We start from the raw sequence: 24,341 nt of genomic DNA on the forward strand, positions 1-24,341 counted from the left end.
GACCAAAATGATTCAGACACTTTGACCTGAACATGTTTTGCTTAAGTGTTTTTTATTTAATTGCTAATGCGACCTTTTACACCACAGACTGAACAAAATTATGCATTGCTTGGTAATTGGTTGACCTAAATTTGTATTATCTAATTGTGTACTTCAGTTTAACAGCTCACAACTGATTGGTTGATTGTAATCCATTACATACCTTTCTATCAAAGTTATCTAACATTATCAAGATGAATTTGTTCTGACACAGTTTAACTCTAAGAGTTCTTGTCATATTTTATTACCATTTTCTAAACTATAGCGAATAAACTGTGATAATGTGAGAAAATGTTGAAGGTGTCTGAATAAATTTTGGTTTTACTGTAGCTGTATATGCATATTTCTATTTTATTAATAAAAATAATCATTATTATTTAAATGTGATAATTTTTTTCCCCATATAAACTAATAATGACTAATATTAAATTGCTTATGGTTATATGTCCAATATAATTATGTGAAAAACACTGCAGTGTGTATCATTTTATTTCATTTAAATGTTATCATGATTTTTGTGGATCTTGTCTTTCTCTGTGTGTGTCAGATGTATTCCTGAAAATGTTTTACATCACCACAGAGAGCTCAAAGGAAATGATTATATAATCGCTGAAATTATTTGTAATGATGTAAGACCATTTCACCCTCCCTCCTTTTCCTCGAATGGAGCAGGAAGCGGATAGGTGTGTGTGTGTGTGTGTGTGAGAAATGGCATAAGTGTGTCAATGCACCATTGCCTTTTATCATCAGCATGGTAACAAGCGTTGACACCTTTTACGTCCAGAGCCATCCATTTTAAGGGCATATATTTTCAAAGCACTAGACCCTACTGATCCCACTCCACAGAGTCTTGTGTGTTGCATGAATGTGTATTCCTCAGTTTAGTGCGGACAGTAGTTGTCTGTCAGTGTTGGCAATGTTTTATCACGCACGTTTGACTCCAACGAAACTGTGATTGTTTTTGGACAGAGTTCCACCAGGACATGGAGCCCAAGCTCAACTGCACCAAGAAACTGCGGCTTCACGTCAAGCAAGATCCGTGGAACCTGCCCAGCAGTGTTCAGGCTCTCACACACACCATCGCCAAGTTTGCGGAAGGTCAGTGGTTTCAAAACAGACACACACCACATAGTACAATCCTGGCCAAAAACAACCACTCAAGCAGCTCTTGATAGGGCTAGATGCAGTTGCTATAAAAGTTGAAGGGAATTATTCAAGCCCACACTGCTAAATGTGAGTTTATGGAGGGGAGAGAGTGACAACTCCCACAGGTCAGTTGTCAGCAATGGCTGGAAAAGCACTGTCCTGCAATTTAACTTCCTTACACTGCTTTATTTGTCTGTGTGTAAGTGCTAAATGTGATGAATTTGCAGTATAAACAAGCAGATAAACATTATAGTCCAGTCTGGTGTGCTCTCAGTACTATAACAGCAGGAAATTCAATCTTAAATATATTAATAATGATAATAATAATTAAAATGTTACTAGCATTGGGTAATTATTTATTTAATTTATTATTTATTTATTTTTTATAATTTCAGTTATGCCAATTCTCTGTCTAGTATTTCAATGCAAAAACCTGCAACTTATTTACTTCACTATATAGAGCAGAAAAGGAAATATTCACTTTACTAATAATAATAACCAGAATTGCTACTATCAATGGACATTTTTTGTATTTTTTTTTGTATTTAGTATTTTTTTTATCACTTCACTTCACTTCACTTGCGTCTTATTCTCGTCATTCATTTAACCAGTTGTGAAATGTGCTAAATCTGAAGCTAAGGTGAATGAACTGTGCATGTACTGATTTTTAACAAGTGAACTTATTTAATGATTGACATTGCTATTTATGTTCTCTCAGAGGTGAAAACACGGCTACTGTTGGTCCTACTGCAATACACAGGTGGGTGTTGATTAAAGCAAATTCACTTGGGCATATTATTCAAGTACTATAAATATACATGACACATAATGAACATTTATCATTTACGGTCTCTCCGCCACCCACTTATTCATATCTTATGCACTATAATCTGTCACACCAAACAGTAGGCAGTCTTTTGAGGTCACCCTGAATAAATGACTCTGAATTGAGAATTCCTCCACACAGCAGTTCTCTTATACCTGAAACAGCAGCTCAGCATCCTTCGAGAAAAATTATCCACATGAGCAGAGCCCTCAGAGACATCTGTAATCCCCTTTAGGAAATATTATTTAATACAAAGACACAGTTTCTCAAGGTTATGAGTAGAAAATGCAGCTAAAGGAGCAGCCTTTTGTAAGGGAGTTTTGAGTTCATTTGGAAGTGAGATGATTGTTTAATGTGTCTTCTGATCATTTGTCCGCACTCTTTTGTTCTGATCAGTAGCGGCTCCTGGCTGTTAATTTAGGTAGGGCAGAGACACACTTTTGGAAGAGGTCTAACGTCCTTGCATTATTCAACCCGAGGGTGGCGCTCTAATGATGATTGACAGGCAGGTGTAGGGAAAATACAGTCTGAAATCTGCCCCAATGGCTATCAGTTAGAGCGCGCTGCAGTTCCATTTTTCACCACAGATTTACATTGGGATAATTGTGGGGCGCTGTAGAGCTGAGGAGGGCTCAGGCACCCGTATTATAGTATCATAATACATGTCTGCCGAAGCCATACGCAAAATTTTAATACATCCGGCTCACTTTACGACTTTTAGAAGTCTAGAAAATCTGAAAATATTTGTTACAGAATGCTGTAGAATTATTGATTCAGGTTATATAGAGGTCTATGTTTTGGATGAATATTTTGGTGTGGCTCCACAGAAGAGCCACGGCTGGTTTTGATTTTAGTCTCTGAACACTAAACATAATGTGAAGACTAAAAAATAATAGATCATTTAAGAGGTTTTATTAATTTTGAATGAGATAAAGGCATCACCCAGGAATGACCATACAAAACCACTAACTAACCTAACAGTACATTATGCTCATTTAACTCTCTTTCTCTCTCTTCAGACTCAGAGATTCAGCTGAGGAGGGATATGGTGTTCAGTCAGAGTCTGGTGGCGGCGGTTTGCTCTTTCTCAGAGCAGTTGTTGGCCGTGTTAAATCAAGCTCTCAGCTCTGAGAGTGAAAGTCAGGAAGCCAGTCGCCGCTGGCTGGAGCAGATCTCCTCCGCTGGTCTTCTGTTTCATTTCCAATCCCTGCTTTCCCCCAACTTGGTGAGTACCTGCTGCCACGGTCAGTGGGCTTAAAATAAGCCTCACCAGCCTTTCTAGTCTGACATCCTCCTTTGGGTCGGATATATTTTAGATCGAAGGCCATGCGTGGCACTCGAATGTTTGGCAAAATCCTGCTCAATGTGGCCAACATCTCACAGCCCAGGATTTATCACAGCCTTCTTAGTTACAGCATTACGGTGTTTTGTGTCTGTGATGCGTAGCCTGTAAAGATGTAGTTGTTAAAGTAATAAGCCATGAGAGTGATTTGAAATGTGAGTTTATAAAATTATGGCAACAAATATTTAATAAATATTTAATGTTAAAATGTTATATTTTACTTCGATCTGGGATAACATTATGACATAATATTGTGTTGGTCGCCCTTTTGCTGCCAAAACAGCCCTGACCCGTCCGGCATGGACTACACTAGACCCCTGGCCCTGAATGTGTGTTGTGGTATCTGGCACCAAGATGTTAGCAGCATATCCTTTAAGTCCTGTAAGTTGTGAGTTGGGGCCTCCATGGATCTGACTTGTTTGTTCAGCACATCCCACAGATGCTCGATTGGATTGAGATCTGGGGAATTTGGAGGCCAAGTCAACACCTCAAACTCGTCGTTGTGCTCCCCAAACCAGTCTATTGTAAAAAACTATTGTATTATAATATAATATAACATAACACACAGACACACACTTATAATATAATATAATATAATATAATATAATATAATATAATATAATATAATATAATATAATATAATATAATATAATATAATAAATATAGTATAATATAATGACATACTATATAAACATTTCAAATTCAAAGTGTGATGCACTATGGTTGTGGTGAGGATTTCTTTCAATGGCTGTGAGGATCAGTACAGAACATAGCTTTAAAGGGAAAAAATTAAAATTCTGTCATTATTTACTCACCCTCAAGTTGTTCCAACGTTGTTGAGTTTCTTTGTTCTGCTGAGCACAAAAGAAGATAGAGTGAATAATGTTTGTAACCAAGCAGATTGAGCAACCTTTGACTACCATAGTAGGGAAAAAATACTATGGGAGTCAATGGTTGCTCTATCTGCTTTGTTACAAACATTCTTCAAAATATCTTCTTTTGTGTTCAGCGGAACAAAGAAACTCATACAGGTTTGGAACAACTTGAGGGTGTGTAAATGAGGACAGAATTTTCATTTTTGGATGAACTATCCCTTTAACATCCGCCCTAAAGTCCATTATTTTACACATTTAATGAGTGAGATAACTCTTCATTTAACAAAAAACTGTGTGGAGAGACCGACAGTATCCCTGAGCTACTTTCTTCATTTATTTGTCCTCCTCCCTGCAGATTACATCTGCTTTTTGTTTACCGCAACCAGCTGCAAGGTCAGATCCACGTCTGTGTATTGGGACTCAGTGGAGTTTGCTGTCTTATTGAATTGATGACTGTAGCCATGAGTGTTCTCCCAAACACTTGCAATTTACACAATCTGCGGGCATCCCGGCAGACCAGGGTATAATGCAGGATTATCATGTCTTGTAAAGTGTTTCTGTCTCTGGCTTCAACTCCAGATCAGATTTCACCTGGCTGTGATTGAGGCCAGAGGATTACATTTCTTTATTTGTGTGCCTGGGGATGTTCTTTATGTGAAAGATTTATTTGCACCCAGAGTCACTTTATGACAGAGGTAAAATGTGAATGTTTTTCAAGAGATGATTATTTTGCTTGCTGTTCATATTTAAAGGAATATTTCATCCAAAAATTACTATTCTGACATCATTTACTTACCCTCATGTCATTCCAAACCTGTATGACTTTCTATCTTCTGTTGGGAGAATGTATTACTCAGCTAGTGTTGCCAACGTTCCCATTAAGACATGGAAATGTTATTTCTCAAAATGTGGCCATTTTCTTTCTGACATTAGAGAAATCATTGAGAGAATTGCAAATTTTATAATTTAGCAAACATTATGGGAATGTTACTTTGTACTAAGTAGTAAGACAAACATCCAACTAAAATGTTTCAGAAAAACGTTCCATGAATGATGTATAAATAAAATGTGTATGCATTTTGAGAATGTTATTAAAGAACAGATAACTTCAATCAAATGTTCTTCACACTTTGTGACAAATCCTTCTCTCGCGGGTCAAAATGACCCGAAAAAAACTAAAATTATCAGTTCATTTCGATTATTATTATAATTTTTTTTAATGCAGTTTTTTTTTGGAGATTGTTTTGTTGTTGTTTTATTTTACTTACCTTTAAATTACTAGATTTTATCAATTAATAATAAATAAATAATAATTTAAGCACATTCTTTCAACTTAAATTCAAAATAACTCACAATTTAATGCATAACCCTTTTAATTCAGCTCAAACATCTTACATTGGGTGTCTTTGCTGACCTCTTGTGGAAAAAAATAACATAACATGATATTTCATGACTTGCCACTAGATGGCCTTATAGCTCTATATGGAGCAAATGAGCTGTTCCGCTGGGTCCTAAAGTCATTATTTTCTCTTCAGTATGCATTCAGAATCAGATACACATGTAGACATTATAAAATAATTTTTTGGTAAAATTTTTGCATTTTTAGTTTGAATTTGAGCTATGTGTACTGAAGCATTCCTCACATTCCATTCATTCCTAAGGGGGCCAAATTGACCCACAAGGGAAGGATTTTTTACTTTTTTTTATTTCAAACACAAAACTCCTCGAATCCAGTAAAAAAATGTGTGTGTGTATTCGTGGTTCAAGTGCGACAAAAGTCCTTGGGTCCTGGAACACTCCGACGAACACTAAAAAAGTCAAAATGACCCGAGGGAATGATGAGTTAACGTTACTGGAAGAATGTATGTTCATACCTTTGAGAAAGCCTTGCTAGAATGTTCTGAGACTGTTCCCTGTTAGCTGGGTAGTAAGCAATTTTTATTTGAGGAATATACAGCAGGAAGTTTAGATGCAGTATGTCAAGACAGATATGTTAAAATCAAGCGTTTAGTCAGGCTGAGACAAGACCTACATGTAAAATGAAGATTCCCAGCGCTTGAGACTTTAGTCTTATCTCCGCAGCACGCTCTTCCCCCTCCACCCCCGAACACACTCAGGGGAAGGAGAGCAGGCGGCAGCGAGCAACCCGTAGGTAATTTCTTGACATGATATCGCTTGGCAGCTTTTGTAGGCCCCCAGATGAAAGGATTGTGGCATCTGGCACATGGGAATCTTCGAGAGAGTCAGCCCACGTATCAGACAGAGGTGTCGCTTTCAGATGCGTGAGGACTGGTCCCGCAATTCTCACACCAGACTTGTTCAGATTTGTATGTGGATGGTCTCATCTGCAGCCATGGGCATACTGCGTGTATGCAGGCAGAAGATATAGAGAATGAATAGAGCAGAGGATGAAGAAAAGATGAATTTCTCTGCTTCTTCTTCTCCTTAGTGTGTCTGCAGGAAGTTATAATTGTATTTTGTATCTATACCCAAGCACGCCACAAACCCCCACCACTTTTTTTTAATATTCCACTCGTAATATCAGAACTTCAGCACACTTTGTCATTAAACACATGCACACATATTCACATAAGAGGATGTAGTTTAGTAATGGTTTTGTACTTTTGTTATGTCATTTTTTCTTTAGACTGATGAGCAGGCCATGCTAGAAGATACACAAGTTGCTCTCATAGACCTGGAGAAGGTCAGCTTTTACTTCCGGCAGTTTGAAGGAGAGCCTCTTGTTGCTAGTGAGTACTCTTTAAAAAAAGAAACGGCCTTTTGGAACAGGAAATAATCTAAGCTAAATTTACTAGTATATTTACAGCACGTGTCCCTGAAAGGTGTTTAAACTATTAAAAAAAATACCTAAAAGGTATTTAAACACCTAAACCATACTCAAAATGTATTTATGTCCTTTCATCACATAACAAAATGTCAGTTCAAGTGGCAAATTTAATACACTTTTTTTTTTTTGCTCAGTAAATATATTTTTCTATTAAAAGCGTTTTCATAAAGTATTTGGACACTCTTCGGTTGACTATTAGTGCAACATATCCATATTAATGTAATTTATTAAGCATTTTTTAAGCATCCAAAGGTGTCGAAATATTTTATATCAAATATTTATTTGTATATTTATATATGTTTTTGTATTTTTTATATAATTGTATATAAAAGATGAACTGTTGTTATATAATCTGTAATTTTAAGAAATAATTATTACATTATTATTGTTAATACTTACAATAGTGGCAGTGTTTGTGTTCTTATCTTCAGTATTCAAAAAGTCACTTGGAACCAGTGTGTTTGCATAAAATATATTATTCATAAATCCTCTGACTCCATCATGCTGATGGCTTTGTGTCTTTCTCTCCAGACATGCCCATCTCATACCAAGTCGAGGGCACACGGCAGGCTTTGAAGGTCTGTTTTTACCTGGAGGCATTCTACTTCCAGCAGTTACCCCAGAGACTAAGACACGGTGGTAGCTTCAAAATCTACCCCGTCCTGTTCACCCAAGGTACGATGTGTTTGAATGGACATAGTTGGCCTGAAGCGTGCCAAAAAGTGCTGAATTATGTTCTTTCAAAGTGAAGCCAGTTATCGCCTCAACTTTAAAAAATAATAATAATGTAACTAAGACATATCTAAATGTCTGAAAATTTTATTTTTTTCTTTCATAGCCTTGGAGAGCATGGAGGGATATTATTACAGAGAAAATGTGTCAGTAGAGGAGTATCAGGCCCAAATTAATGCTGGATCTCTGGAGAAGGTCAAGCAGTACTACAAGAGACTCCGGTAAGTCTGCTTCACCTGTCAGTCAAACTTCAGCTCTGAAACTTTGCAATTTTCTCTCTACACCTTCATACATATGTGTAAAGCTGTCATTGTATTTCCTGATGAGGTGGAGTTGGGAATTCTGGGAAATTTCGAGCAGTGGTTATAGTTGCTCAGTTGGATCTCTACCCGTGTGTGGGACTGGGAGTCAATGATCAAGTTAATAGATAAAAAATTTGTAAAATGAAAATAAAAATCACCTATTCAAACTGCCAAATACATAAACATTTTTAATTTATGTAATTTATGTACAGCTTTAATTCAAGTATAAAGATATAGACATCTGGCTCTTTGCCTGTAATTATGCTAGTCTGTTTGTATAATGTTTTTTTGTTGGGATGAAGATGAATTTGCCCCCAGACCTCAAGATGAGTTCAATTCATCAGTCTGTCAAAACCGACTTTATTTCATAGCCACAACTGATGTCTCAGATAAACTAAACAGCCAAGAGTATGTGGGCGCCCATCCATTCTGGGAAGGTATTCCAGGAACATTGCTGCAGTATATTATGGGAATATCCCCATCTAGTTAACTCCAGATATCTGTAGAGCAGGGTTTTACACCGGCATCATGTTCCTTTAGTCTTCCAGAGGCCTCTCGGGACATTAAAATGGCTGTTGAAACATGTTGTTTCCAAACCATGAACATCAGCACTGATACACGGAATATGAGTGAATTTGATATGTTTATGGAAAATAATCATCATGCAGGACCCTAATAACATGGTCTCCGAGCAGCTGATGTTTGCTTTATAGCACACAAGGTAAGCATCTGGTGTAGATCTCGCCTGTAATTGGTTACAGTGTGCTGAGGTCAGCCAAGTTTCATTGTGTTACGCGTGCCATAGGGGCATATTACTGTAGGGATTTGAATGGAAGCGAGCCTGCCAATTGTACCAGAGATCAAGTATAGCTTTGGCTTGGTTTGAGGCCAGTGGAAAATGTATGATGGGTTATTCAAGAAATATTGTCTCATTATGTGCAAACACTGTTTTGGTTTGGCTTGCCAACATTCGAGGTGTAATGCTGACAATTATCTACACTGTGCTCTCTGGCATACTGGCATTTTGAAAAAAGTCTATCTATATTCCACTAATAACACAATCTTTCAGAGCCTTTTCCATACCCTTGATATCTGGGCATTGGTATTGGCATTTTAAGCTGAGCTTGATGCATTTGTATCGACTGAATGTGAAATGCGAACACTGAATGAGGATAAGGCAAATCCTCCTTCAAAATGTCACTGTTCCGATATGGATATGACAATGCAGGGCTCTACATAGCGACCATTTTGGGCGCATTTGCGCCTGAAAATTACTGCGTGCGACTGCGAAAAAATATTTAGGCGCACCGGTGCGAGTGACCCGATTGCTTCTCATGAATATGTATAATCGGAATAAAAACTAGAAAAACTGACTGACTGAGCAACTGTTACGTTTCGTGCTGCAATCAACTGCTTTTCATGCCTTCTGTCAGCGGAGCATGTGCAAAAAACGTGTGCGACGGACTAACACTTCACAGATTAAAAGGTGAAACCACGGTCTATGAGTGAAACGGGTGTGACGCGGCCATGCACTTACCAGACGCCTCGCGCTGATGTTTCTTTGCAGCCAAACTTAACTAGAAATACCACATTGGGATTATTATAAACAAGGTCGGAAATTAAGGGGCTTGGGGCAAAAATGCCACCAAAAATGAATTAATACAAAATAATTTAAAAACGCTCCTGTATGAGTTCTTGATTTAATCTTTATCAGCTGCAGTCCATAACATATATTGGGCCCTATCTTGCACCCAGCGCAATTGACTTTGTACACCGACGCATGTGTCATTCCTATTTTGCACCCGCGCAAAGCGCGCTTTTCCCTCCACAGAAGCACGTCGCTAAACTAGTGAATGAACTTGCGCTACCTGGGCGGTTCAGCGCAAAAAAGGAGGCGTGTTCCGGCGCAAACAATCCCTGGTGCTATTTTGCTGTTCCATTAAACAATTGCGCCACTGACCAGAAAAAACCTAGTCTAAAGTCAGTGGCGCGTTGCCCGTTGTTCATTATGCTATTTTAAGGGCGCATGCTTGACCATAATGTATAGCGTGCACAACGCGCATACACTTTGCTCATGTAATCTACACAGATGCAACAGTTATTTTTGCAAATCATAAATTGTTACACTAAAAAAATATTAACACATGAGATGACGGAAATCATTGTGGTGTGCCACGAAGATGTGAAAAAATAGGCATAAATCTAGCTTACAAATGATTCAGGCTAATTGTAATAATTAAGGATAAGACCTGTTTGCCCAATAGTGGCAAGACATATATGTATATAAGGACATCTGACAAATTGGTTTGTCCGTCAAGAACCAGGAAAAAAAATCGACTGAAAAACTGAAAAAACTGAAAGAAAAAAAAGACTGTGAAATCACCTTTACCATAATGTACAACATTACAACTTCACTTCTCTGTCTTTCACTGCTCTACAAGAACATCAGTCTCCTCGGCTGTGAACCGCTCCTGGCGTGCGCCTGGTAAATACGCCATAATAATAGCAATCCATAATGGAACTTGCGCACCTGCTTTTAAAGGGAATGTTGGATGACGATCGGATTGGTTTATTCACGTTACGCCCAAACCACACCTATGAATAATGAAGCTACTTCAGACCAACCCATTTTAGATTTGCGCCGGGCGCAAGAGCCATTTGTCCCGCCGGGAAAATAGCAACAGCGCCGAGACCCGCCCACAAAGTTACTTGCGGTTCGCGCTTTGACACTTGCGTTTCAGATCGTTAAAATAGGGCCCATTGTGTTTAAAAATGACTAGATGCATATGAGTGAGTACATCATGAATCTATTTTCCAAACCGTGTTTTTATCTTACCCTGAATCACTACGGTACACATATAATAAGTGTTTATATTCTGACTATTCAATTCCAGTTTGGGTCGCAGCGCTGCGGAGGAGCACAGTCCCTGTGTGACTCGCCATAGACATAAACAGAGAGAAGTAGCTCCGGCTGCAGTGTTCTTCCGCAAGACGCGTGCATTTCTGTTCATTAGCGCCAGAGCGCTAGCCTGGATGCCAGCCGAATTTAGCCCCGCCCACAAATTTTTTTGCTCGGGCAATTCGGTCTGGACTCGCTCCATAGAGGAGTAATTATGCCCGAACAGAAACTGTTCGGACCGATGAAATTGTCAGGGCGGGCTTTAGACGATGATGGACAGATGATCAACAGTAACGTAATCATCCACGTCATCGAAGGCTCTTGGGTTGAATTTGCTCTTATCCTAAACTGAGAACTTGTTCGTATATGCATTCACCTTCACTATTTCTCTCAGAAACGATGATCGTGTTGGTAAGTACTCTGTGTATCCTTAAATTATTTTATTACTGGCAAAGATCGTTTACACTCATCTTTTTCTTGTAACGTTACTTAATCCAGCGTGCGTGCAGACAGGGTTTCCAAGTGTTTTTGCAATATCGCGCACAATTGCTACTCAAAACTATAGCCCAAAACAATAACTTTCCGGGGGGTTCTCTGGAAAAAAATGGCGTTTGGTTGGCAAAATATGTTATTTTGGCAAGGTTGCCTGCTAAAATTCGCATTCCTGGGTTTATATAATCACATAATTGGGGTCGCTTCAACCCGCGGACATGGAGAAAAACACGGACTTGGCAACAGTGCAGTTGAGTTCTGTTGACATTTGACAACTAACGTTACGCGTCGCTCCGTTGCTCTGATTGGTTGTGGGTCTATCCAATTGAGGTCTTTCCTGGCTCGGTTGAAACACGCCCCATAATCAAAGTTCAATGGAGCGGTACCAGACTCATATTCTGACTAGAATTGAGTATGGCCACGCCAGGCTACCAGAGCGCCAAAAGATACGGATTGCTATTGCTCCAAGTATTGGCATGATTGCAAATGTGATACTGATATTGTAAAAAAGTCCAATAGACAAGTTGATATTAAGTAACAACGTTTTAGCCTCAATACTGTTTATTTCGTGAAAATCAAAACTACACCAGTTATGCATCTCCAAGCGGTTCGATCAAATGAATCTGCGTTTGAACGATTGAATGAATGACTCCGACATAGACTTGACGCCACCTACTGGCTGTTTTATTTTCATATTTATACTTTGCATGGACTTTTTATTTAAAATATACATATTTTAACTAAGTTTAAGTTTAACTTGTACATAGCCTATTTCTAAATTCAAAAATTTAAAACATTTATACAACATTATTTACCCATGAGCTGCATGTAAATGTATCTAAACACCACTTCAGATAGAGCTTCTGTGCCACTTCTACTTTTGATGCTGATTTACTTAGATTGGTAACAGTCTGGTTGTGTCTTATTGCTCTAACTGAATTTATTGTTTAAATTAACATTTTAAAAACAACTTTTCTATTTTAATTGAAGAAATTGACAAAAGATGATGCATACATTTAATAAGATTAGAAAACATTGCTCTTATAATGGTAAAAATGCCCCTGGACATTAAGTTAAAGGGACAAAGATCGTCCTGTAATGGGAAAGTTATAATTGGAATACGTGTTATTGATCAGAAAGTGCTCCTAAATTTTTGACTGTGCTCCTAATTTTTTTTAATTAGGAGCACAAGTGCTCCTCAAGAAAAATGTTAGCGTAGAGCCCTGCAATGAGGTGACTATGTGCTAGATGCTAGTCTACATAATTCTAAACATACTGTCCAGATTTTTATTATTTTTCTTTCTTTCTTTAATTTGACAGTGCCTATGGATGTGGAAAACCATATAATTTTAAAATGGATTAGTCAGTGGGTTGTGTAAATGGCTAGTTGACAAAGGAAGCCATATTGTCATATATAATAATTATATGTTATATATAATACATCAAATAATTGTATTTTGTTAAATATTTATATTACTATATATATATATATATATATATATATATATATATATATATATATATATATATATATATATATATATATATATATATATATATATATATATATATATATATATATATATATATATATACACACTCACACACCAATCAGGCATAACATTATGACCAGTGAAGTGAATAACCTGTTAGTGGATGGGATATATTAGGCAGCAAGTGAACATTTTGTCCTCAAAGTTGATGTGTTAGAAGCAGGAAAAATGGGCAAGCGTAATGATATCATGACTGTTTTTGTTTTGTTTTGTGATGGTTGTTCTTGAGTCCCTTGATTGTCCTGAGCAGTTAAACTGCCCAATGTTCTTTAGAAAAATCCTTCAGGTCCTGCAAATTCTTCAGTTTTCCAGCATAACAAATTTGAGTCTGGAACGGACTTGGGAATTTCTCTCACTTGAACAAACTCGGAAATTTCTCTCACTAGACTGGTGGCTGGCATGCTGCTCTGCTCCTCGCTCTCAGAGATTGTGCATTGGGAACTGTTGTTGAGGAGTACCCACTCCACGTACTCCATGAAAGTCCCTAGAGGATTGTTTCCTGGCAAGCTCTTGTCTCCACATTGAGGCTTGTTCTGAATAGCACACATAGGTAGTCTTCATCATAAGGGACGCAATGGTCCAGAAATACCTGTGTAACTCCCTAGGGACTGGTTCCCTTGTGAGAGGAGGAGGATTCTTTTAGCTGCCTCTAAATTGATCTTATTGGTCTGTTATTCTGTCACATGCTGGTTGTAGAAGATGAGATGAGATGAAAAAGGAAGCAGGATCAATGTGCATCTTTATTTTTACCAGTGAACCAATGAACAATAAGTTAACAGTAACAGACAACTAAACAGGACTCAACACAAGGCTAATGCTGCCTTCATGTGCTATCAGAATTATCGTAAATACGAATTTCCTAGGTAAAAATTGCACATGAATGCCCTCTGATGTCGTGTTTACCACTGGAAATAATTTTGATACCCAAATTCCCGAGATGGGCGTGCCATAAACTTTAAACATGGTGGCGGGGAGAACTACTGCTGTGGCAGGTGTGATTTTATTACTTTTTTCCCCCCGAAACAGCTAGATCGTCTTGTCATTAATGTAGTGCATATTTACATGAACAAGTAACCATTTGAAGCGTATTTTATGTTTTATACACAGTGAAAATAGACTTCATTTGACTGAAATTACAGAATCGGCAGAAAGCATAGATCTGTAATATTTATATGGTTGTCAGTGCATGGGACACTACATATGATGTTGGTTTTAATAACATTTTCCCAATAAATAGGCAAGAATCAACCGGATGTCCTCCATGATTCCTGTTCATTCCGACAACAAAGCACTTGAATGCAACAAGCTCATAATCACGACTTCTGAAGTGGGAATTAGGACATTTCCGATAGCACGTGAAGGCAGCATTAAATACACAGTAAACAAAGGGGCTAATTAAGTAGACACACCTAAACAGAATACTAAATCAGTCAGAGACCATGGAGACAAAAGCCCTGTCCCAAATGACACACTTCATGTGCACTTTATGTCCTGTGGACTTACAATGGCCGCTGCGTGCACGTGCCCATTAAGTCTACGAGACCATAGGGTGTCCCATTTGTCATTTTTGGTCTCAGAAGTGTGCTTGCGAGCGCCCCCCTTTGCATTTGATATGCGCCCTCGATGCGCACTTCTGCAGAGCCCGCACTGGTGCAGGTTACGCAGCGGACTTCTTCCTGGCAGTCAAAGCGGCATTACATGGTGCAAGTGCGGACTCAGAGGAAGATTGTGAGGGTTTAGGGTGCCATTTGGGACAGGGCCAAACAGGCAGGGAAACAGACAAAGACAGAACTAATTAACAGACTAGTAAACTAACCTAGAAACATGAACAGAACAGAAACAGAAACCAACATGAACATACAATGTATAGGTGTATTTTTCCAGGGTTTGTGGTTTTTATGCAGGTGTTGAAGGCCCTGCAGGTAATGTGATTCAGCTTGGTCATAGTAAGACAGAGGCTGTTTCAGAAAACTTGAAATAATTTGACAGGGAGCCTCCTGGTGTAATGTGGAGCAGATGTAAACAGAGAGCGGACTGAGAAAAACAAGAGGGGTTTGGAGGCAGAAAGAGAAATACAGAAATAAAGTTAGTGTAATCTTAATCTAAAGGACAAATGTAGAAGTATAGTCTTCGTTTGTCACAAAACGACAACTTCGTTTGTTCTTTTAACCACTTATACTGCACATTTATTTATTTAAACTTGGCAGACCCTACAAAATGACCCCTGTAAGACCAAAGCCAAGGTATACTGTGCTCTTTACATTTTTGGCCTTTGTAAATGATTGACAGTATTGATTGACCATTTTGCATCTTCAATCCATTCACGTTCTGAGCTCATTGACAAATGACATTACACTGCAAAGACCCGAACAGACCCATGCGCTAATGTTGGTAATGATTTGAATGGAAAAGAATACCAAAATGTCTGGAGCCTAGGGGATAGAGGGATGTCTGTTGCTAATTTTAAAAGTAGCTACACTCATAACGTGAAGGGAGCGCTGAATAAAATACAGTATATTGCTTATCATTTATTATTGCTATAACACCTGAAAAGAACTATCTTTCCCATTTACCTCTATTAGAAATGTATATTTTCTACCATATTGTTGCAAATATAAGACGACCCTGATTATAAGACGACCCCCTCTTTTTCACGATGTACCTATTGGAAAAAGGCTTTTTGCTTTAATTTGAAAATAATTTCCGTACTGCATATTTTTCATATTGAAATTTTTGTATTGCAAGTATGATAAAACTGGTCAAATGTACAACTGGTCCCATTTAAAAATAAACATTCTTTTGCATACCATAAAAATAACCTGTAGCTCATCTAAATTATATAGCAATTATGAAAACCATGTAGCCTACCAAAATGTAATTAACAGTAGAAGGGAAATCTTATTGTAATCTGGGTACCATCTTAGGTTTTAAAATCACGTATGGGCGAAGTTTGGTCCTGTCAGTGAGGCACGCAAACATGACAGTCACGCGGCTCTTAGACAGTAAGCTTTTCTTTGGCTGTTTGAATTTTTTTAAAGCCCTATTCGGACGGGATTAGTTTTACATGGAGAGGAGGGGTAAAATAATTATTACCAGAGCTTCTTGTTGATTTTAATCCCGTCCGAATGTACTATCTCAGTAATCTTTATGGACAATGGGCCTCATTCATGAAACTTTCGTAAATATATGAGCAAATTCTGAGTAATTTGCGTGTAAAATGGACATTTACGAAAACTCTCCTCCAGATTCACAAACGCTTCGTATACCACGGATTCGGTGGTTAAACGTGTGTATATTAATGAATTCCAAACATTCGTAAATAGGAAGCACATGCACGCTCATTCATAATTTGTGTATATTGTATAAATGCTAAAGAGACTAATTGGCCATATGCCTAGCAATAAATATTAAATTATCATGTGTCCATAAAAGCATTTTAGCCAGCTAAAAAACGCCTGGTGCTCTTCTGAAAACGGCCAGCTGGTGGCGCTTGAAAGCACTTTGCAAGGGCAGCGTTTTTCCATCTGAGATACTTTGATTGCCATGAATATGATACAGAATGTCCATGGTAGTAATGTGTCACTAGCATCTCATTTTGCAGAATATTACTGAATATGAAAAATACAGTAAAAAGCAGTATTAACTTCAGTATTAACTGTTCAGTCGGTGTACAGGTGGGATGATTGGTCAGGGTAGTTTTTGTCCCACCCCTCCTCCACTGAGCGCTGCCTATTACCCAAGGTTGAACAGTAAAAAAAACAACAAAGAAACGGGGCAAATCAACTCTTGAAATATTATTATGGTACATAGTGCATCAAAATGCAATGTCGTCAGTTTGCCTAAATTAGAACACAGAACGTTCAAATGTTTTACGCACCATTTACACGTGGTAGGGAGCAGGTGTACATTTCTTTCGTACCAACTAACATTTTGAAAATATCGTCAGTGCGGCTTTACGAACGATCCCATGTGAATAGACCCGCTGAATAAAAGGTGAAAGTGCCTTGAGCTTGTGTTCACCACAGACCTTATTTCAGCCATTTAAACAAAATTCCATTTAAAAAACCCATTGGCTCCGGGAAGGGGGAACCGGAAGTGCTTAAATGTTAACTCGCTTCCGCGTTTTGGCCTACAAATTGATGTCATACCTGCACCACATAAGACTAACCCATTTTTTCAGATTCCATTTTTTGTCTTATATTTGGAACAATACAGTATATAGCATCACCATGATGAAATTATATATTATATAATACTGTTGAAATGTGAAGTGAATTACTTCTGACATCACTGATGTTGCTCATCAGAGTAAAGCCAGGAGATTGACTCTTTGGTCTTACCACAAAGACCGCATCTTTCTTTACAAAAAGCCATCTTTAGCACATGCCAGGATAAATTTGGGCTATGATTTCAGCTACACTGGAGTCTGTGTGTCCATGTATATGTCTTAAAGAAGACAAGACATCACTTGTGATCTCCTCCTTTAAGTCAATCTATTCTAACTAATGAGGTCATTAGAATCATCATGAAACAAACTTGATCTGAAAATAACAAACACATGTCTGGTCTCATGCGGATGAATTTTGCATTTATGTGCCTTTCCATTTCAATTCATATAAGTATATCTCGTCCCTCACTACCATACTTAGTTGCTTAAGGCTAGAATGATGAAAGCTTTGAACCCGAAACCTTTTGTATACCTTCCCAGATCATTAACCACAACATTGTGTCACACTGGGGTTTCTGACAAAGAACAGATACTTAACTCTTGGCCAGTTTCTTTATTCAGTTGGCTTACTGTCCAGTCTCTCTGTCTCTGACATCTATAAAGTCTAATTTGTGTATACGTAAGCATTGATGATTGATGATGATTTTAATGCACTTTTTATTTGGTCATTAAGTTTCCTAAATATATATGATACTAGACTGGTTTTGCCGTTCAAAAGTTTGAGAACGATGGGACAGAGATATTTCAACAGAGTGTGTTCAGTAGCACAAATGGCATACGAGTTGGTAAGTTCAGTTCAGTTTCTTTGCCGTAATCACTCAAAAAATGTCTAATGGAAGTGTGGGAAGAAATGTATTTATTTTGAACTACTTTTACTGTTTTAGTAGCTGCATTAAATTTGTTTAATCTCTTTCACTACCTTGACTATTTGGCTGTTTGTCTAAGATGATTATTCATCTGAAAAAAGTGGGTGGGATATATTAGGCAGCAAGTGAACATTTTGTCCTCAACGTACCGTAGATGTATTAGAAGCAGGAAAAATTGGCTAGTGTAAGGATTTAAGCGAGTTTGACATGGGCCAAATTGTGATGACTGGGTCAGAGCATCTCCAAAACTGCAGCTCTTGTGGGGTGTTCCCGGTCTGCAGGGGTCAGTATCTATCAAAAGTAAATTGAGCGCTCTTTCGGGATTTTGAGGTTATATAGCTATAATCCATTGAATAAAAGTATTGTTTATCATGCTGCTAAGAGGAACGATGCCAAATTACACGCTGCAAAGTTTTGGAAGTGACGTCTACATATTTCACTCTTGAAATTGCAATTGACAGTGATAACTAGCACGGGACAAAAATATGGCATGTCAAAATAGGTATGCGATGTAAATGCAGAATCATAGATTAAAAAACATCCGTATCAATATATATAGTGATTTGATTCTTAATTGTCCATCTCACAGTAAAATTTAAATGTTGTTTTAGTAAACTTGAAAGTAAAGTTCAGGTAAATGTTTAATTGTCCATCTGATTAGTAAAATAAATGTATGAGTGCAAATCAATTAAAATAATTTACAACAACTAATTAATTTTTATTGCAGCATGTTGTTAATTTGCTGCAATTTGTTGATTAACAATGGAAAGTAATATGCAGACATGCATGTGCAACAACAATAATATGCATAGTTCTGATTAGAGCCCTTAATTTCTGCCCGAGCCCAACGGGCCCCGACATTTTTACGCCCCTAGGGCCGGGCTTCGGGCCAATTTTCCCGTCATACCTCAAAAGCGGGCCGGGCTTCGGGCCTTTTTAGGCTTCTCCTTCATTTTATATTTTAGACATTCAATAATTAAATTAAACAATGAGATGTGCTGCGCTGGTGGAAACAACATGAGACCATGATATCGCGATTCCGCAACTGTCAAGACTGACTCGCACAGTGTTTAGAGGACGGCGCTATGCAACATGAGTAAAGCAAGCCAACACGCAAACTGCCACAAGTGAAACTGAAAATAAGCTAAGTCTTAGATGCTCAAAAACACAACCATCTTCATTAAAACTAATGAGACTAAAGGCTCTTACCAGTGTTTAGGTCGCTCGTTCTCATAATGCGGTCTTTGATGTTGAAATGATCTGATGAATAAAATGCTCATATCGGTTGCTTTCATTGACGTGAACTCCATTAAATGTACATATAGCGCGGGAATTGAAGATCGGATATATATTCATTTTGCGGAGAGGTGTAAGGTAAGACAACCTGCATGTTTTTGTCATTTTTATTTGTTTAGATTTGCGCGCGCCGTTGCGATCTGCCTGCCTCATCTTGTCAAAAATGCCTTTTTACTGTGATGGTGGTGATAGTAGGCTAAACGTTTAAACGATGCTTTAAGTGTTTTATATGGATTTTATAAGCAAGACAAGTCAAGTGTTGATTTGAGAGGCTAAAGCGTTGGGTTAACTCACTGTCGGCCGCTGGCCGCTTGGTCGTCACTTTAAAAAGCAAAAACTTTAAATTAACGAACAAAAAAGTGCTTCCAACTTTTTTTCTAAATTAACTTAATAAAGAAACAAAACGAAATATGACTACTTTGACATTTAAAAAAAAACTGAACTATTTTAATGGCTGCAACTAATGTGTAATAGGGAGGATGAAAGAAACACAGGCTCCAGTCGGACTCGGGCTGATAATTTGGATGAGCTGTCAGACACGGGCCGGGCTAGGGCCTCAGCGCCGGGCTAGGGCCTAGTTTTGAGGCCTGTGCAGGGCTCTAGTTCTGATCTACTGTATTAACATAATATATCTTATTCGTAATCATAATAGAGTTAGTTTATAATAATATCGAAGGCTATGCTTAATATGTAGCTCAGTTTGACATATTTTGTATCGAGGGTCCCCGCTCCATGTCTCTATCACCTAAGGGGTCCTTGCCCTGAAAAATGTTGAAGGCCCCTGTCCTAGATGTTCTTGCAGGGGCACAGAGAGAAAGACACAAATGACAGAAATAGCAAGAATGAGAATTGACAAAAGGGGTGGTGTGAAAGAAAGGCGCAGCTAGAACAGATAGAAGTGGATATGTGAGATGTTTCTTAGCTGTTGCTTCATTTATTTGTTGTAACTGTGCTATTTTTGTCTGTATTTGTAGCACATTCAGCACCACATTAGCTCACATTAGCAGCTTACAGAGCTGGAAGATGTTCAGATGAATATGCAGCGTTAATGCGGTCTTTATCGAGTTGATGTCAGCTCCAGTTGTGTCTTTTCATGGAAAGCACTATTGGAGTCAGCACAGTACCCCTTTTCATGTGGAATGGAAATTAAAATAGTTTGATTACAGTTGGCACATTTAATCGAATCCATGATTCATCTGGTAGTTTTTAAGCTGTTCAAATTTGTGTCCAGTTCATGTCCAGTTCATCGCCCTTCATAAATAAGACTTCAAAGTTTGGGATAGAAACTGCTCCTAATACTCCCAGTAAATCAGTAATACACTTGAGACCTTGATGTGGCATCAGATGTGGTGGCTGATTTTTCTGACGATGAACCGCCAAAAAAGACTCCAGCCAGCTTCTTTCATTTCAAGTTTTGCGGATTGTTAGATTAATTCTACAGCTTTTCTGACTAAAAATACGCTTGGTTTTTGATTGTTCTCCTAAACAAGGCATTCACAGCTGATTTCAAATCTAAACTCCATGTGCCCACAAGTTCTTTGTTTTTTCCTGAGTTACTGAAGTGAGACTTGTTTGTAGTGGTCTCTGCGGCCCGAGTCATGTGGATGTGGTGTGTTTGATACATATGGGTAGCTCGTTCTTGTAGCGCTCTGACCCTGTGTTAGGTTTCTGCATTGTGGGATGTGTGTTAGACAGCTGGATTAATGACCATACTTACCAGCAGGTAAAAACTCAATGCTTGGCTAGTCGCGTGTCTAGAAGTTGCCGTAAGAACTCAAATTGGTTGAGCGATATGGTCCCAATGGGAAGTCACCTAAACATGGGCTAAAATATATTTGTGTGTGTGCGTACATACAGTATGTGTGTGTGCATGTGTGTGTCTGTTAGGGGCTGCACTACTTTTCCATTGTTTTTCAATATAAACACATCTTGTGTCTTTTGCAGTATCCCACGCATGCAGGGTTTTTTTTTTGTTCCCCCGAGCGGCGTCTCGCGTTTTTAATAGGTGTAACGATATATCGTTAATCGATATATCGTGATATAAATATGCAAAGATATGTATCGTTGATGTAAACGATATGATTCACAGTATGGTGTTGTTTTATCCAAGGCTCAACTTGCTGTATTTATAAGGTATAATTCACTCAAAAATGTAAATTCTGTCATCATGTACTCACCCTCATGTCGTTTCGATTAACTTCCAAACACAAATGAAGATATTCTTTATAAAGCCTGAGAGATTTCTGTCCCTCCATTTAAAGTCCATTCCTCTCAAACTTAAAAGATCACAAAAATGTAATAAAGGCATCGTAAAAATATCTAATCCAAATCTAAGTCTTCTGAAGAGACCCGATAGCTTTATATGATGAACAGATTTACAACGACGCACATACTGTAAACATGGAAGTTCAAATGATTGCGTGACGCGTGAAAACAACATGAGTGAGCAAATGCAGAACTAACATTTTTGGATGAGTTAAACATTTACAGTTTGAGACACGCTTTTTTGCGATTTGAACTGTGACGGATTGCATTGATCATCTGAAGCGCACGTGCTGGAACGACACTCCTCAAAGTGAAAGCGCAATTTAAATCAACAGATAATTTAAACATAAATTAAATCACATTTAGTTTTAGTAGAATGATTATTCAAAGCATTTTAGATGGTTTATTCTTATATGTACAGTGCATTAACCCGTCGAAGATCATGGCCGTGCTACGGCCTCTGTTTTTTTCTTATCAGTGCCAAAGAGACTCAAATAACTCTGCCGATTTTTATCATTCAGGCAAGTGTTATACATCATTATAATCTGTTAAGTATCTACTTTTATTTGTGTACACCTACAATAAAAGCGGGAGAGGCAGAAAATAGCGAGTACTAGGGGTGCACCGAAATTTCGGCCGCCGGAAATGTTCGGCCGAAAATGGCATTATCGGTTTCGGGCCGAAATAAAAAAAACAGCCGAAAACGTAAACCGAAAATGAATGTCACCCGCCCGTCACATCAGTGCGTAAGCGCTTAGGTTTCACTCACGATTGAGCCGTTGTCACGCGACGCGTCTGCCTATCAAAGATGCCTATCAATCATGTCAGCGGTATGAGAACAAATAGAGACGTATCCAGCTGAACTACCCATTGCCAGAAGCGACAATCCCCTTGACTACTGGTGCACGAACGAAGGCCGCTTTCCATTGCTTGCGCGGATTGCACGAGCCAAGAGCAGTGTTGCTAAGTCCGCAGAAAACCACGGGATGTTTTTCCATGTCCGCGGGTTGAAGCGACCCCAATTATGTGATATTTAGATCCAGGAATGCGAATTTTAGCAGGCAACCCTGCCAAAAAAACACATATTTTACCCCCCAAATGCCATTTTTCCTGGAGAACAGTGACAGACAGCGAGAGACTATTCAGTGCAGCATCTCATGTTCTTAATGAGAACCATTCTGTGATTTTGTGTGCAGTTATTCAGATAATTGTGGATCTTTTTTTGCACAACTGTTAAAAAACTATTTTATTTGATGGAACATGAAACTTGAAGAATGATATTAGGCCTATTTGGTATTATTATTTATATTTAAAAATTATTTTAGGTTGTGTTATGTAACTTAATAAAAGTTTGATTATTCTATTCCTGATTTTTTCATTTCAGATCCATTAAATTCAAGCAATTTATATATACAGTATATATATATATATATATATATATATATATATATATATATATATATATATATATATATATATATATATATATATATATATATATATATATATATATATATATATATATATAGTGCTGGGCATCGATTAAAAAAATTAACTAATTAATCGCACCTTTTTCTGTAATTAATCGCGATTAATCGCAAGTTTTTAATATTTTGATATTGTAATAATTTCAGTTACTTTCCAAATTAATGTATAAACAATTTAAAGACTTAAATTTGTATTGTCATATTTTTATGAATGAAGGCCAGTATCACTGATATTAAAGTCTCAATGAAACATGAATGACGTTACATTACAGTATAACTGAAAGCTCCCAATTTCAACATTTATTAGGCTTTAAAAAAAACAACTTTTAATTTAAGTGAACTTAAAACAATCTTTACATAAACCCAAAATAATAAATGTTATATTTACCCATGGCCTTCCCTGTTATACATATACAGAAATGTAATAGTTATCTTTCTTAACTGCATAAATAATAAATGAAATATAGATTAATCATCATTAAAGCTACACTTTTCTCTGTTCCCGTTGTTCTTTGATGAACATTAATGACAGGCATCATCAGTGCTCCTGTCACTTTAAGAACAACCGCGGATCTCATGCGCTGTCCCACGCATCTCATTTCCTCACAACTCTTTAAGTTCATTTAAGACGTTATTTAACTAATTTAAGACTCCTAATATGAGAATACTCAAAATCCTCTGTGTTATTGTTTGTTCAAGAGCAAAAGAGAACTCGATGTTAGCAGGAAACTGACGCGAGTCTATCTATCAGTCCCTCCAGAAAAACGCGATTATGCGATCGCGTGATTTAACGCATAATCAGCCAAAGTCCGCATATTCATGCGGGGGCCGCATTTTTTCAAATACGCCGCACTTTCGCCGCATAAATTGCCTATTTCCGCGTGCAAAATATGCGGGGCTATCATGATTTCATAATCCCTGCATTTTCGTTGCAAAAAAAGTCATATATATTAGCAGAAAGTTGAAAATTTTTCGTTTACTTCACACAAGAGCCGCCATTTCTGCCTATTGCCATGGGAACGTTTTGAAGTGACGTGATTACCCGACGCGAACGTCATCGAAAAGCTTCAAACCCCGTGGAGAAACCATAGATACCGGTGAAACCATGATGAAGCACAAACTCCCATTGGCCAACAAAAATAACA

The 24,341-nt window shown here is 37.9% G+C and overlaps 1 protein-coding gene across 1 annotated transcript in view; it reads left to right on the forward strand.

The window, feature by feature from the left end:
• prex2 (phosphatidylinositol-3,4,5-trisphosphate-dependent Rac exchange factor 2) overlaps positions 1 to 24,341 on the forward strand; it is a 198,951-nt gene that overhangs the window by 120,628 nt on the left and 53,982 nt on the right. The window contains exons 30-35 of the mRNA XM_079805796.1: positions 1,009 to 1,137; positions 1,904 to 1,945; positions 3,031 to 3,236; positions 6,876 to 6,978; positions 7,608 to 7,751; positions 7,915 to 8,029. Coding sequence (XP_079661922.1) covers positions 1,009 to 1,137; positions 1,904 to 1,945; positions 3,031 to 3,236; positions 6,876 to 6,978; positions 7,608 to 7,751; positions 7,915 to 8,029 — 739 coding nt within the window. The remainder of the gene's footprint in view (positions 1 to 1,008; positions 1,138 to 1,903; positions 1,946 to 3,030; positions 3,237 to 6,875; positions 6,979 to 7,607; positions 7,752 to 7,914; positions 8,030 to 24,341) is intronic.

Source organism: Gobio gobio (assembly GCF_949357685.1).
Source record: "Gobio gobio genome assembly, chromosome: 23".
In the NCBI taxonomy this organism is placed as follows: domain Eukaryota; kingdom Metazoa; phylum Chordata; class Actinopteri; order Cypriniformes; family Gobionidae; genus Gobio; species Gobio gobio.